Raw genomic sequence first — 14,130 nt, forward strand, 5'->3', positions numbered from 1 at the left:
GTTAATTTTTGTGTGTTCTCTGAAGTCTGTTTTGTCAAAGACTCCAGGGTTTGGTTTATCTTGAGCAAGGCCTCTGTCACAGCTTCCATAGAGACGGCTGCTCCTTTGTCTTGACCTGTTGTTCCTGCTGATCCGGCTGTTGCGCCTGAGATTGAACCTCTTTTCTTTGCCTGTTGCAGCTGCAGCTGTTGTTGTTGCTGTTGTTGCTTGATCTTGGCTCTTGTCACTATCTCTTCTTGTGGGCCACTCATGTCAAGGTCAATTCCCACGGGATTTGTTCTCCCTTGGAAAATTCCACTGTCTTAAGCCGTGCCGAACTTTACTTTATCCTCTAGAGGGAGCAAATCAAAATGGCCATAGAACAAAATTTCCAAGTACCAAAACAAAGGAGACAGTCCAAAAAGTGAGAAAAAGGGGAAATTAACACAGTCCAAGCCAATGTTACTAAATCAAATTGCCACAGTTGCCCAATTTATACTGTTTCTTCTTGTGATATACAATAGTCAGGCAGTGTAAAAACTTTGTATCAAAGTATCACTTCACAGGGAAAAGTCAGTTCAGTGTATTAAGAAGGCAGACCGTTTCGTACAATCAAACAGATGAGACAGCAGATGTTTTTTTCCTCCAAATAAGTCATGCAGTTAATGGTCAGATTCGCCTCCCCTCTGCCCTGCTTGCTAGAGGGGAGATCAAAGGTTTAAATGTCCGGTTTAGCTGATCAAAGGACAGATTTAAACGGATGCAGGTTTAAAGTTCCGTTGCTTTCGCTTTCATGCAGTCGGGGGGAGGCAGACTTCCTTTGTTTAAATCTCCCCCGTTTTTAGCCCAATTTTTAAAAGTAAAAGAGTCCCAGTTATTTTTCAGTTCTTACTCACGGGGAATCAGTCCGAATTTCTTTTCAGGAAGGAATCGGCGCTCTCCGCTTATGGCGACGCGGCTTCACTTCGCAGGCTGGGTAGCGACTCTCAGCACCGCGCTCACTCCCGATGTCGATCCGTAGCCTTTAAAAAGGCTCTTTCACGGTACCGGGGGGCGCAAAGGTGCCCACCGAGTCTCCTTGTTCTCAGGCTTCAGCGCCTGGGATTTTAGGGGTCCCCCGCTTGCCGTAGCGGGTAAGACCCGAACTTGCGAAGCAGTCCTTCTCCGGAGCTCGGAGCTAGGACCGCCATTAAGCGCTGGCACCGACCGGAAGTCAAACCTCTAGCTGTTCCAAACTGCTTAGGGGTGGTTGTGTCTTTCCCTGACTGAGCAGCTTGGGTGCTGCTGCTCAGTCGCTCGACGAATCCGTGAGTGGGCGTCTCCTAAATTTCCTCCAGCATAAGAATTCCTTGACGGACAACCTTCGCCTCGCCTCTCTGCGCGTAACCCTTCTGCGCAGAGTGGGCGTGCCTAGTGGTGCTCCTCCACCCTCCTCACTGACTTCACTGCCAGAGTCTCGGAGCCTCTCCTCCAAGATGCTTTCTCCCTCTCCCTTCTTCCTGGTGTCACCTGGACATTCTTCCCCAGATGACGTTCTCTCTCTACCCTTACTCGTTCCCTCTCCTGCAGAGTCTGGAAGCATCGCCTCCCCCCTCTGCTCCGATGTCAGTTCCCTGACAGGGGTACTCTCATTTTCCTACTCATATTGAAATATTGTCCCTCAACGAGGCCAAACTTAGATTTACAATTTAGATTCACAAAGGGGTATGCATACCTCTGCGTCCCCCCCCCCCTAAGAAAAAGCACTGGAGCAAGGTATTTGAAAGTGACTGAGTGGCAAAATCAAAACTAATTCCATTATACTTTCCCAATTTTGGCTGCAGCTCTAGTTACCACAGGATTTTTTTGGCATTCCTAAAACCAGTTGGGCTTATTGCTTATGCCTAAGGAATTGTTTATAGCATATGATGCAGTTTTAAACAGGTCTGATCCTGTACCGTGTTTGCGTGGAAGTCTGTCCGAGGCCATTTTTAAGCTGCTCTGGGCTTCTTGGGGGAAACATTTGTCCAATTATATGTGGTTGCTTGTACATATTGAGTTACTCATGAACAGTCTCGAAGAACACACATTTTAAAACATGGCACATTAATAAATAGTTGTATTTATTAAGTTTTTATACAAAATAGTCCCTCCCTATCCATAGCTCATATCAAACATAACAAAATACAGGAACTATTTTTTGTTGTTTTTTATCACGGAGAAAAATAGTATTGCTTGAAAGATGTCTTATCAGCAGTCATACTAGTAATTTGAAGACTTCTACATCCTCTTCAAAGGCTCCATGCCTCTCCTTTCTTCTCCCACATTTTTCTAAACTCTGACAAAGAATCAGCTGGTAAAGATGGCAATGAATAATGCATCTTTCATTCCTACAGACTGAAAGTTGCTGTTTAGTGGGCAATTACAACACCTCTGTTACATACTGAATCTTTGTTATGCTGTTGGCCAGGATGGAGAATTGATCAGGTTGCCCCTGTCTTCCTTTTGTAACAGGAGTGCTTGTAGAGGGCATTGCCAGTGGCAGCAACCAGAGATGATTGATCATTAGATTAAGTACACTAGTTTTTCATCTGCAGTATATTGTCCTCCATGCCTCAATATGCAAATTCTACACTTTTTGCAGCTGAACTATTTGGTTGCAGAAAGACTTCTCTTCTCAGATTTTCTCAGCATGAGTTTTTGTGGTAAATCTCAAACCACATATCAACTTCTTATTTTAAACAGTGGTATGAGGGGGCTTATTTTGGGAACTTACCTTGATCATGACAAAATTCTTCTTTTCTTCAACAATTTGAGAGTCTGATTGATCATCTATAGGGTTGGCAGGTTTTTTTTATAAAAAAATGATAACTTTTTCATCTCCTTTATCTTCTGCCAGAGATGGTCAATTTCTCCAAGTTCAAGCAAAAGCTAGTTGAACATTTCTCCCATTTTTTCAATGGCTCACCTTAATATGAATAACAGTTTCTTATTAAAATGTTTCAATATAAATTATTACTAGGCCGTGCAATGGTAAGAGTCCTTAAAACCATGCCTGTGATTTCAATCCCAGTTCAGTCAGCACACTGAACAGCCATTGTCATTGTCCCGAGTTTCTGGTAAAGTTCCTTCACTTTCCATACCAAACATTTCCAGTGCATCTCTGCTGCTACAGAGCACATTACTTGAGGCTTCTGGGCCGAGAAGCAATTTCCCATACGTTCTATAATATGGAAAGTAACTGCTGTCAGAAGGTGATTGCCTCAGGTTTAAAATTTCATCAAAGAGAGAGAGGTCAGAATCACAGGACTCAACAATGGAGTCAGTTAATACTTGGTTTTCAGTGAACTGAAGACTCTCAGAACATTGGCTGGTATCCTCTGATGTTTCACAGTTTTCCTGAATATCCTGAAAACATAAAGGGGTGGTGGTCAAAATTCATGGATTATGTGAACTAAGGACCAGTCTGTGGACTACTTTGGGATGCTCTTTCAGAAATCTATGGGCCTCAGATCTGTGAAGTGTGAGTGTTGGAACCTCTTTGTCATTATTATTTATGTATCCCTAATGGGCATGAAAATATTGTAACAAATAACGAATTTGACAAAAGAAGCAATAATTGTTCCAAAATAATAAACAGATAAGAGTATAGCGTTCCCAGGGAGTGGTTAGACAACCTCACACCTCTAAATTGCTAACCTTCATATTGGCTTTTCTCTTTTTAAAAAAGACTACAGGTGTTTTAATACACATAATTATATGTAACGTTTAGTTAGGCCCTAAACACAGTACAGCCTTAAACATTAAAAACTTCCCTAAACAGGGCTGCCTTCAGGTGTCTTTTAAAAGTAAGATATAAAGGGAATTGTTGTATGATATTGGGTGAAATGTAAGATTTGGCCTTTCTTGTACTTACAGGACCTTCAGATACTTCCTCAGTTTCACAGCTAATTTCACTCTTGATTTCCTCTGCATTGTTTGCCACACTCCCTTCGCTCCCTGCTCTACTGTGTATTTCACTGGGAAGATCAGAGCTGCCAAAGTATTCCTCATATGTTCTATAATATGGAAAATATCCTGTGGTGAGACTCACGTCCTTTAGAGGCTCATCTTCATACTTAGGATTAAAGACACAGCCATCGCTTTGAACTTCTTCTCCTTCTGCGTTCTCATGGCTCAGTTCTACATTTACCTGCAGAGGGATTTCCACAAGGTTTGAGTATGTCCTGTAATAAGGTATGAACTCATTACTGGGCGCCACATCACTTGAGAAGAACAAATCGTTAAAAATGGTCCACTCGGTATTGAAATCCTCTGCACTATTCTCAGCTGACTTGGAGGTTTCTTGACAGGAGAGAGTTGGTGCTTTTTCCTTTGTTTCTTTCAAACTTTCTTGGCTTTTCTAGAAAGAAAATGGCAAAGGTTAATGTACTGAAAGGTCCGCAATCATAATTTCAGACATCGATGATCTATTATCTAATAACAATGATTGATTTTGCACACACACCACTTGTAGATAGAGATGTAAGAATTCATTGTTTTCCATTCCTCCCTGTAACCATCTCATGCAACACTGTTTCCACTCTGCTTCAGTTCGCCCTATGCCGAAACCAGTATTTCATCTCTGAACATTGTGAGATGGGGAGAGGGCTATCACTCAGTGCAGAGCATCTCCTTTGCATGCTAAAGGTCCCAGGTTCAATTTCTGGCATCTCTAGGTAGGGCTGGGCAAGAAACCTGCCTTAAAAATCCCAGCGAGGCATCTTTTGCATGCTGCTGAGCAGAGAGCCAGGCAGGCACAGAGAGGGTCCCTTGGAGGTTGCTGTAGAGACAGAGGGAGGGGCCTGACATAGAGGCCTAGGAAGTGAAAGGGGAGCCACAAGCCAGTCTGGACAACAGTGTCACTAAGACAGGAGCAACCTTTAGAAGTATCTGTGTGTTCTTTGTTCTGCTTTCCTTCATAAAGAAACTAACTGTAAGTTAGTCAAGTGTTTCACTCTTTTTCTCTCATCTGTGAATGACCTGCTCTCCTTATCGGCTCCCTGACATTGAAGGGCTAGGTCCTGGAGGGTGCTTGCACTTCTTTCACAGAGTTAGAGGAGGCCGTACCTCCTTTGACTGCAACCTTTTCTTTAACTTCCCAGTGTTCTTCCAGGGTGAAATTCCATTTTTCTGTTTCCTCATGAATCGGCAGCGTGCTTTCGGCTTATAATTCCTTTCATCCTGGGTTACTTTAGCCTCTGAGCTGTCCTCCTCCTTCATCGTGTGTAGCTTTAAGGTGGAAATAAACAAAAAGGTCATCACGTGTGTGCTCCATGAATTTAGTCACCAAAACCAGATGCTAATACTCATAAAATCACAGTCAGGCTACCCCCACTGAGACACTTTTACTATGAAACTAGCTAACTGCAAATCCATGCAGTGGGTAAGAGGTTGGCAGCACAAAACCTCTTCTTCTACCAGAGGGAAGGAGTTTTGAGCAGGAGCCGGTTCCAGCGTTGGCAGGGGGGCATATTTGGCCCCCTGCATCAGTTATTCCGGCTGCCGCACCGCGTCCTTCAGCCAGCCAATAGGGCTGGCTTGGGGCGGCGCTTAGCTGTGTTTAAGCGGCCGCAGCAGCGCCATGCCCTTCATTCCACTTCCTGAATTCGACGGATCACCCGCCCGCCCTCCCTTTAGGTCACATCTATGCTTTTGACCTTGCTATGGACTTCGGTTGGTTGCCTTGGTTGCCCAAGGGGCCTGGTAGGGATTTTATCCATTTGGCAAATTGGTACCAGCCTCTTGGTTTTTGCCTACCTGATAGCAAATCGTCACAACTTTTCAAGTATTGGCGGTTAGGCATTGGAATATGTGTGGTATGTCAGAAGGCAGGCTGTAGCCATCACCTACCCCTCCCCTCGTTGGGTATTCCATTAAAGGGATCTGGCAGTCGTGGATCCTGCCCAATGCTCTGCTGGTGGCTAGGGCCATGGCACGACCCGCGGTGACATCAGGGGAAGCTTCCAGTTGTATTTGCATCAACAAGCTCCTCCCACTGGTTGTTAACCCTCAAATGACTCCCCACTGAGCGGGGTGGAGTCATGTATAGATTGTTTGATCCAATGCCTAAGCCAATACCACTCAAATGCTGTAAGCAATAAAGCTGTGGCCTTCTTTAGCCTATTAACCTAAAATACTTGTATCCTTGTGTTTTATTTATCAGTAAGCAGGTGGCGGGTCCTTGACTCACAAAAGGAAAGACTGAAGGACAGTTTGGCATGACAAGGACCTTCTAGGTCCTCTGGTTTGCAATAATAGCAGTGTTGCAGACCCTAAGGGGATTCCAGGAGGGTTTCAATACACCTTTGCCCATAAGCAATGCAGAAAAGGGTTTTAGTCCCTGGTGCTTTTCTGAGGATTTTGTGATGCTGCCCTTACCAGCACAACTGGAAAATCAGGGATGACTATTTTTATGATTATTTACTAAATGCATCCATTGCTTTTTCTTTCCATAGGCAGCTCAAAGCGACTTTCCAAAAGTGTGGGATAGCAATAACTTGGTACAACATTGTGTAACCTCTTGGAAAACAAATCAGAATAAATTATCCATAACAGTCAACATTGTACAACTTCCTGCAAACTTTGTGCAAGCATAACAGGGCGAAAACTCCATAAAAAGGTCATCTGGAAGCGCCCTGAGTCATAGGTCCAAATGCAACCAGTCAAAATCATGGCCAAATCCCTATTCAACTGGAACCCTGAGCTCACCAACTCAAACAGCTCTTTTTGTTTTGTACCTTCAACCCATCTAATGGCAAATAATGGATATGTCTGTATTCTGAACCCCATAACATTATGGGGCTTCACTGAACCTTCTCACAAAGACTTACAACTAAGCTCTCTGCAATATTTAAAAAAGTTTCTCCTATTTATATTAATCTAGCTGCCTGTTTAGCTGATTTGTCATCATTCATATGCTGTATAGAAAGATAAGAACATTTCACTCCTTTAATTTCCCCAGAGCTGACACTGTTTTCTCATTTGTCTTGATCAGACCCACCACCCTTCAGCCAAGTTAGTGTGTAAAACAGAAGCCTTGGTTTGGTAACCTTTGTAAACATTGAATTCATTCCACGTTCCCATTTTTGTTGTTGCTGCTCTTCCCTTTTCTTACTCTGGGAGATGCACGCATGACTCAGCTCCGTCCCAACAGGATGTAACACATTCCATCTTCCACCCACTCTTTGCATAATATAGTCCCATTTGGCATCATTCTCTCAAACAAGTTTAAAATGCACTTGTTTGTGCATACAGGCCTTTGGGGAAAGGGGACTGGGACTGTTATTTCCCTCCTGCTGTGCTCTATAGTTATACTGCTATCCTGATAGTATTTTTGTACAGCTGTTTAAAATGTTTAAACTGGATTGCTGGGCTAGGTGGTCCTTTGGGCCCCTTCCAACTCTACAATTCTGATTCTATGTGTATGCCACTCTGGGTGGGTTCCTATGGGAGGAAGATGTTAGAATTCCTGCTCCATGATTACAGTCATGGGATTTTTGTCTATCACACGATGGTATGTGATTTGCCTCCACAGAGTGGGAAGTGACGGAGACAGGATGTTTGTGTTACTGTGCTTCAGTGGGGTAAAAATATAATGAATAAATATAGATGCCATGTTATGTCATTATAGGGAATAGAAGGCCCATGCATAGCTCTTCATAGCCTTTCCTATGTCTGCTCAGTTAAGCAAACAGGAGGACGCAGAGATCAGTGGCTCTTCTACCTCCACTGCATGCACTGGCGGAGGAAGAGGAGTACGGGGGGAGCGCACTGCTCCTGGCGGCACGCTCCCGGTGTGGTGCCATCGCGGCTGCCCTGCCGCCCCTGCCACACCCCCAGGACACGTGCCAGTCCCGCCCCCACCTGCTCTCCGCCTCCCGGTGTCAGAGCATGAAGCTCCACCACTGACTGCATGCCTCTGAAAGCCCATTGCATGGGGACAGTGCAACTGTGTCTTTGTTGCGGTCCTCTCGCAGACATCTGGTTGGCCAGAGAACAAGACACTGGACCAGATGGGCCATGGGTCTGATTCAGAAGGGTTCATATGTTACACTACCATATTCTGGAACTGCTGGGTGTACATATCCTAAAGCCGAGAGGAAGCACATAAATGTGTGTGCAGTAGGCAGGGCCGGCCCAAGACATTTTGGCACCTGAGGCAGACCACAAAAGTTGGATCCCTTCTTGCCGGGGAAGAATGGGTGAGTGAATATCTACATCAGGAAGAAGGGGAGAATAAAGATCTACATCTGCCTCCCCTGTGGCTCCTGCTACCTGAGATAGTTACCTCACCTTGCCTCTTGAGTGGACCGGCCCTGGCAGTGTAGGTATGATCAGCAGTGGTAGACATTTCCACCACACTGTCCTGCTCCTGCCCTCCCAGTAAGCAGTAGCAACACAGGTGACAGGAGGTCAAGAGAGCACCACCCCCTGCAGCTCATTACTGAGTATGTTACAGTCAATTTTTTTTTAAAAAAAAAAAACAACCCCACTCCCATTGATTTGAATGGTAGAGATTTAAGCATGTGCTCAATGGTCTCACTGAAATCAATGATGCTTAAATGTGCTTTGTTTGAATTGTTTCTTGGTTGTGTCTGTGTGAGGCTGTATGATATAGAATATAGGAAGCTGCCTTATACTGAGTCAGATAATTGATTGATCTAGCTCAGGATTACCTGCACTGATTAGCGCAGGCATAGGCATATTCCAGCCCTCCAGATGTTTTGGAACTACAATTCCCATCATCCCTAGCTAACAGGACCAGTGGTCAGGGATGATGGGAATTGTAGTCCCAAACATCTGGAGGGCCGGAGTTTGCCTATGCCTAGATTAGCAGCTTCTCCTCTGGGTTTCCAGCAAGTTTATTTCCCAGCCCTCCTTTGAGATGCTGTGGGTTGAACCTGGGACCTTTGGCATGTGTTCTTGAAGGATGAAAACAAAAGACCACACTGCTTGCATTTATGCATGAGAGTGTTAAAAGCACCTCCATTGTCTTCTCTTCCTTTTCTAACAATTCCTAGCAGCTACACTGGATGCAATTCCTTTGCAGATGTAACAGTAACTGAAATACACCAACGCTCGAACAGAAAGTCACATTTTTGTAAGGTCTATCTTTGATCTACTAGTGTTTGAAGATTTTTCATCCACACCAACTCCCAAGTGGGTTCTTCTCTTTCAAGCCAAAGACTGTTCTCCAAGAAATGTTTCTTTGAAGGCAACTTCCAGGGCATCCCATAAAGACTTCACAGAGCAAAAGCCCACACATTTCAAAATAAGCCAAAATCATTGGAGGATGGAGAGGATAAAGACATTTTCTGAACTCAGGAAATTCTGGTTATATTGCTTCCTTTTTCTTTCTTTAGACTATTCCTAATTTTGTATCTCAAACATATGCCAATGAAGTGTGGGTGTGGGCGTAAGAGGAGTGTGTGAGAGATTTTCAAGGGACTCATAGATATATTCAGCTTTCCCCTTTTCATAGCTTACCTTCTGTCAAACCACAGACCTATGAATAGTAGAAGGATTCAGTCATGACATCAAGACGGCAGTTTGTTCTCTCCTTTGGTGAGGTCATAAGTAAGGTTCCAAGAGGCTTCCAACAAGACCAGCTGCATGGAGATTGAGATGAAGATCAGAAGATTCCCCATTTTCCTTTCCTCACATCTTGTCTGACCATGCCATATTCCTTGATAATAGGAAAAGTGCCACTAAGATTCAGATATATACATTGTTCATCTTCTTTTGGACCCTATCCTTGTTGTATTTCTTCACGAAACATTATTATACTGGAACTTTGAAATCTCTTGTTCTGGTGTATATTTCAAAATAAGTAAGGTACAAAGATACAATATGGTGGCATGATGTGAGACCGATAATGCTGGGTGTTTGCTAAACTACCGATATGCAACCTCTCATTTATTGTGCAAGTGCAGTGGTTCAGTATCTATGCCATACTATGCCTCAATTGGTTGGACAGAGAAAACATCCATCTTCAGCAATTTGGGCTATTGCAGCAAGTTACCCCTACTGGATCGCACACAAGTCCCAGCCTTTAAAAAATTGAAACTGAACTGGGGACCTGTTTGGTGTGTGGTGGAGAAGTTTACCTAGTGTTGCCAGTATATAAATAATTAAGATGGACTCAGATGGACTGGGTGCAATTTTTAGTGAAATATGAAGCTTTTTAGATTGCCTTCAGTAAGTCACTTATCTCCCTGCCTTTTCTACCTTACAAGGTTCTTGTGATGATGAACTGGGATCTTTCATGCACCTGTAAATATAAATACAAGCACATTTTCAACCACTTGACTATTATTACTTCTTTATGTTCAGTCCATTCAGTTTACTGGTCCACCAAAAGTGGTCTTATCAATTGAGATTGTGGGTTATTCAGAACTTAGCATACCGGGTGCTTTGGGGTAAGATGGGGCGAGGCATTGCATAACATTTGTAGGCAAGACAAAAGAAACGTATGGTGGATCCCTTCAGATGTTTAGGTTCCATGTGTTACTGGAAGGCTCACTTCCTGTTTTGGAAAAGTTTTCATGTGCATCAGTCCATTGCAAAAACACATTAATACTTTAATATTTGCCTGGTCAATACACAATCTTAGGTTTTTGTTGTTTTTCTTAGTATAACTTCCAGATTTTTGTTTGGAAATACATTCCAAGCTATTCCATCTGTGTTCACAGCTGGCTAAATAATTCCAACTCCTTCTTGAACAGAACAGGGTGTTAGTTTGGGCTAAAACAACACAGCCCTCCTTAAATGTACAAAAAGTATATGAGGAACTTCAAAGAGAATTACCAGGTACTGAACAAACTACTGAAGATCAAACCCTGGATGAAAACAGATTATTTCTGCGCAAGGAAACAACTGCTTGATTTCTGTTAGAAATCAAGCCATTATGACCAATGGTTAGGGAGGACAGAAGTTGTATCTGAACAACATCTGGAGGGACACAGATTCCCAATCCCTTATTTCGATCTTTAAACTACAAATTGATAAAAAGCAGGGAGGGGGGCATCCATCCTTTTATAGTTGAAACAAGCAAATCATCAGTTATTTATAAAAATGCATACTTGGCAGGAAGGGAAAAAATCTGTCATGGAAGAACGGAGAACCTACTGAAATATTTCAAGTGCCCTCTTGTTCCCTTTAAAACATGGTTACCATTAATTCTGTTCTTTTCCAGGACAGAATAATGGGTGTAATCTCTCCCACTGACCAGCTGTGACAGCGCCTCTGGTTTAGACCCCTTCTTTAAAACAAAGGCTTCTATTATTATCATCTGATTTTAAAATATGGATGTAGGTTTGTATCTGATACACACAACCCAGGTCAAGTCATAACATCTGTTTTATTTTATTGGTTCTCGTACAAATCTTTCTTTGAAAGGAGATCATTAATTTTCTTCTACATGGAATCCAGACGTCAGGCTCCTCTCAAGACAGAGAAATGAGGGAAGTATCTGTTCTTGTGTCTTCTGCAAGGTACACTTGTTCCCCTCTAAAATAGGCACTGTAATGGAAACATTTTGTGTGTGTGTGGAACAGGCCAGATAAAATGACTAATATTATCCTTTACTACACATTTGCACACACATATCAATTTCAGTAGGACAAGGGGCAATTTACATCGCAGTTTCTATGAATCAGTAAACCCCATTCATTAAGTGTGTGTTTTCATGATAGAGGTGAATGCTGAGGCATGTTATATATGAAAGCCAGTGTGGTGTAGTGGTTGAGTATTGGACTAGAATCCGGGAGACCAGAGTTCAAATCCCCAGTCAGCCACGAAGCTGACCTTGGACCAAACACTGCTTCTCAGGCTAACCTACCTCACGGGGATGTTGTGGGGACTAAATGTGGAGCACACTATCTTGTGCTCCTTTGAGAAGAAGTGGGATATAAATGCAATAAAGAAAACAAAACAATAAAATAAAATATGGCATAGGTACTAGAAACAACTGAAATTCAAATTGTCATGGTTAATGCCAGAGAAGCAGAGCAACATCCAGGATGTTTCTGGAGCAAGACAGCGCAAGCATTGTGTGTAAGAATTCGTGCAAGTCTTCAAGGACTTCAAGATCAGTAGTGATGGACTAACACAAGCCACAGCTTGTTATCCACAACAATGCTCCCCACCTGCGCTTCTATCCTATGGGTAGAAATTATGATATTCGTTAGATCTGGAGAAGCAAGATCATGGTGACCTTTTAAAGTAAGTATAAGTAGTTTAAAGTGAAAGTGAAAAGAGAGAAACCGCTGGAAAGCCGATCAGTAATAAGGTTGAAATGGAAAGTGGAAAATACCAAATAAGAAGCAGAAAGACTGTTATAGTTTTACCATAAACAATGTGAGAAATAGTAAGAGAATTAATATGTTTGTAATATCTGCAGAAAAACCAACACAATCATATTAAATGAGTGTATTTAAATGAACAGAGATGAGAAATACATTAATTTAAGAGCACAAGAAGAGCCCATTCAGGTTGAGTCAAACGCCCATCTCATCCAGCAACTTATTCTCCTAGTGGCTAACCAAATGCCTAAGGGAAGCCTGCAAGCCATGTTAAGTATAATTGGTTTAATTCACATTGAAATGGGAATGGCTATGTGTATCAATGGAAGATTTAACATGGGGATTTTCCACAGAGCTATACTGAAGCCAAGAATAGGACTCTGAACTCTAACTCAGTTGATAATTATAATTAACTATTGTTGTTTTCTGCTAGCTAAGATGTGACGATTTAGCCTTAGATCACATGAGAGGTATTGAATTGCAAAATTTGCCATCTTGGAAGGGCTGGAGTCTTTTTGTTCTCAGACTCTGTGAGAGTGAGGCTATAAATGAAGCTCTCCAGGAAAACAGCTCTGGGTAAATGGAGGCTGCAAAGGGAGAAAGACCTCTGCTTATAGGCATGTTAGGAGTATTTAATTTTTTGTAAAGTGCTGAGCCTATGCCTTGGACTCTTAAATGTCTCATGGAACTGTTTGGATGTATCATTTTGCTATGTTATAAAGAAAGTTCTTCCAGTAAAGTTTTGAACCATCTAATGGATCTAGACAATGCTTCATTTCAAACATAGTCAGTTTTTAATGCACCCAGTCACTTTGAACTGTGCAATATTAATATCTGCAATAAGCCAGACCTGAATGTAGCAGCACTATCCTAAATTGTGAATCTCAGCAGCTAATATTCAGAGCAATACTGACTCCAACACTGGAAGTAGTACATAGCCAGCATAGCCTAGTAGCCATTGATAGCCTTAAACTCCATGCATTTGTCTAATCCTCTTTTAAAGCCTTCTAAATTGGTGACCATCACTGCATATTATGGTAGTGGATTTTGTAGCTGAACAGTGCTCTGGATGAAGAAATGTTTCCTGTTCTTGAATCTCACACGATTCTGCTTTATTGGGTGACCCTGGGTTGGCATATTAGGAGAGTGGGTGAAAGACTTCATTTGAGGATCAAATGGCCTTGGACCAGTTTATTCACAACCGATAGAAATTACAGCATGTCCATTTATTGCATTGGCTAATTGGGTTCAGATGGGCTAATTGGGTTCAGATGATACTTGTGAAGACCTGCTGATTTCAGGAAGCATCAGTCTTGAGAAAGAGGATGCAGAGATATATTAGCCTTCAGGTGAGTATTTGTGGGAAAGAGGTGAGGCATGGGTCATCCAAAAGAATGCTGGAAGAGCCCTATGGGACAATAAGAGACTCTTTCGTCTTAACACTACAGTTAAATAATTCTCTAATGAGTAATGATTCCATTCTCCCTTGCAAACACATTTATAATGAATTGGTGAAAGACAATGCAAAACCATTAGAATCTTTCAAAGCTCCCCTGGCAGAAATGAAAAGCAGACAGTGCAATGAATTAAAGTAATGAAACACTGAGCTTCCATTAAAAAATATTAGCACCACTAATATTTCATGACTTCTGGCAGGAAGTAATGAAGATGGCGCCTTTAGCACATCAAAGCAGTGTTGAGATCATGGTTTCACCACCATCACATCTTACACACACTGACAGAAGCTCAAGAAACCAGGTTCTCTGTGCAATCCACACACAGGTTTTCATGCAAAGTGATGCTAGTAAAATAGGTATACTTGACATGC

General features: G+C 42.5%; 1 protein-coding gene across 2 annotated transcripts; it reads right to left on the reverse strand.

Annotated features, from left to right (window-relative positions):
- Positions 1-2,061: 2,061 nt before the first annotated feature.
- Positions 2,062-9,569, reverse strand: LOC308582471 (uncharacterized protein). 2 transcript variants are annotated; one of them, XM_081185669.1, is made up of 4 exons: positions 9,487-9,569; positions 5,068-5,229; positions 3,875-4,360; positions 2,062-3,366 (listed from the first exon to the last, which is right to left on the reverse strand). In XM_081185669.1, exons 2-4 carry the CDS (start codon positions 5,218-5,220, stop codon positions 3,037-3,039), a joined length of 969 nt encoding a protein of 322 aa, XP_081041795.1. In that variant the 5' UTR covers positions 5,221-5,229; positions 9,487-9,569; the 3' UTR covers positions 2,062-3,036. The 2 variants fall into 2 exon arrangements, with proteins under 2 accessions (XP_081041795.1, XP_081041794.1); XM_081185668.1 differs by lacking the exon at positions 9,487-9,569 and adding an exon at positions 8,984-9,348.
- Positions 9,570-14,130: the final 4,561 nt, after the last annotated feature.

Source organism: Podarcis bocagei, assembly GCF_964188305.1.
Source record: "Podarcis bocagei genome assembly, chromosome: 2".
NCBI classification, from domain to species: Eukaryota; Metazoa; Chordata; class Lepidosauria; order Squamata; family Lacertidae; genus Podarcis; species Podarcis bocagei.

Coding starts and splice junctions, on each gene's coding strand:
- LOC308582471 (XM_081185668.1), bottom strand. Junction 4,361..5,067: donor AAAGGTTGCAGTCAAAGGAG/GTACGGCCTCCT, acceptor TTTTCTTTCTAG/AAAAGCCAAGAAAGTTTGAA. Junction 3,367..3,874: donor AGGAAGTATCTGAAGGTCCT/GTAAGTACAAGA, acceptor TTATGTTTTCAG/GATATTCAGGAAAACTGTGA.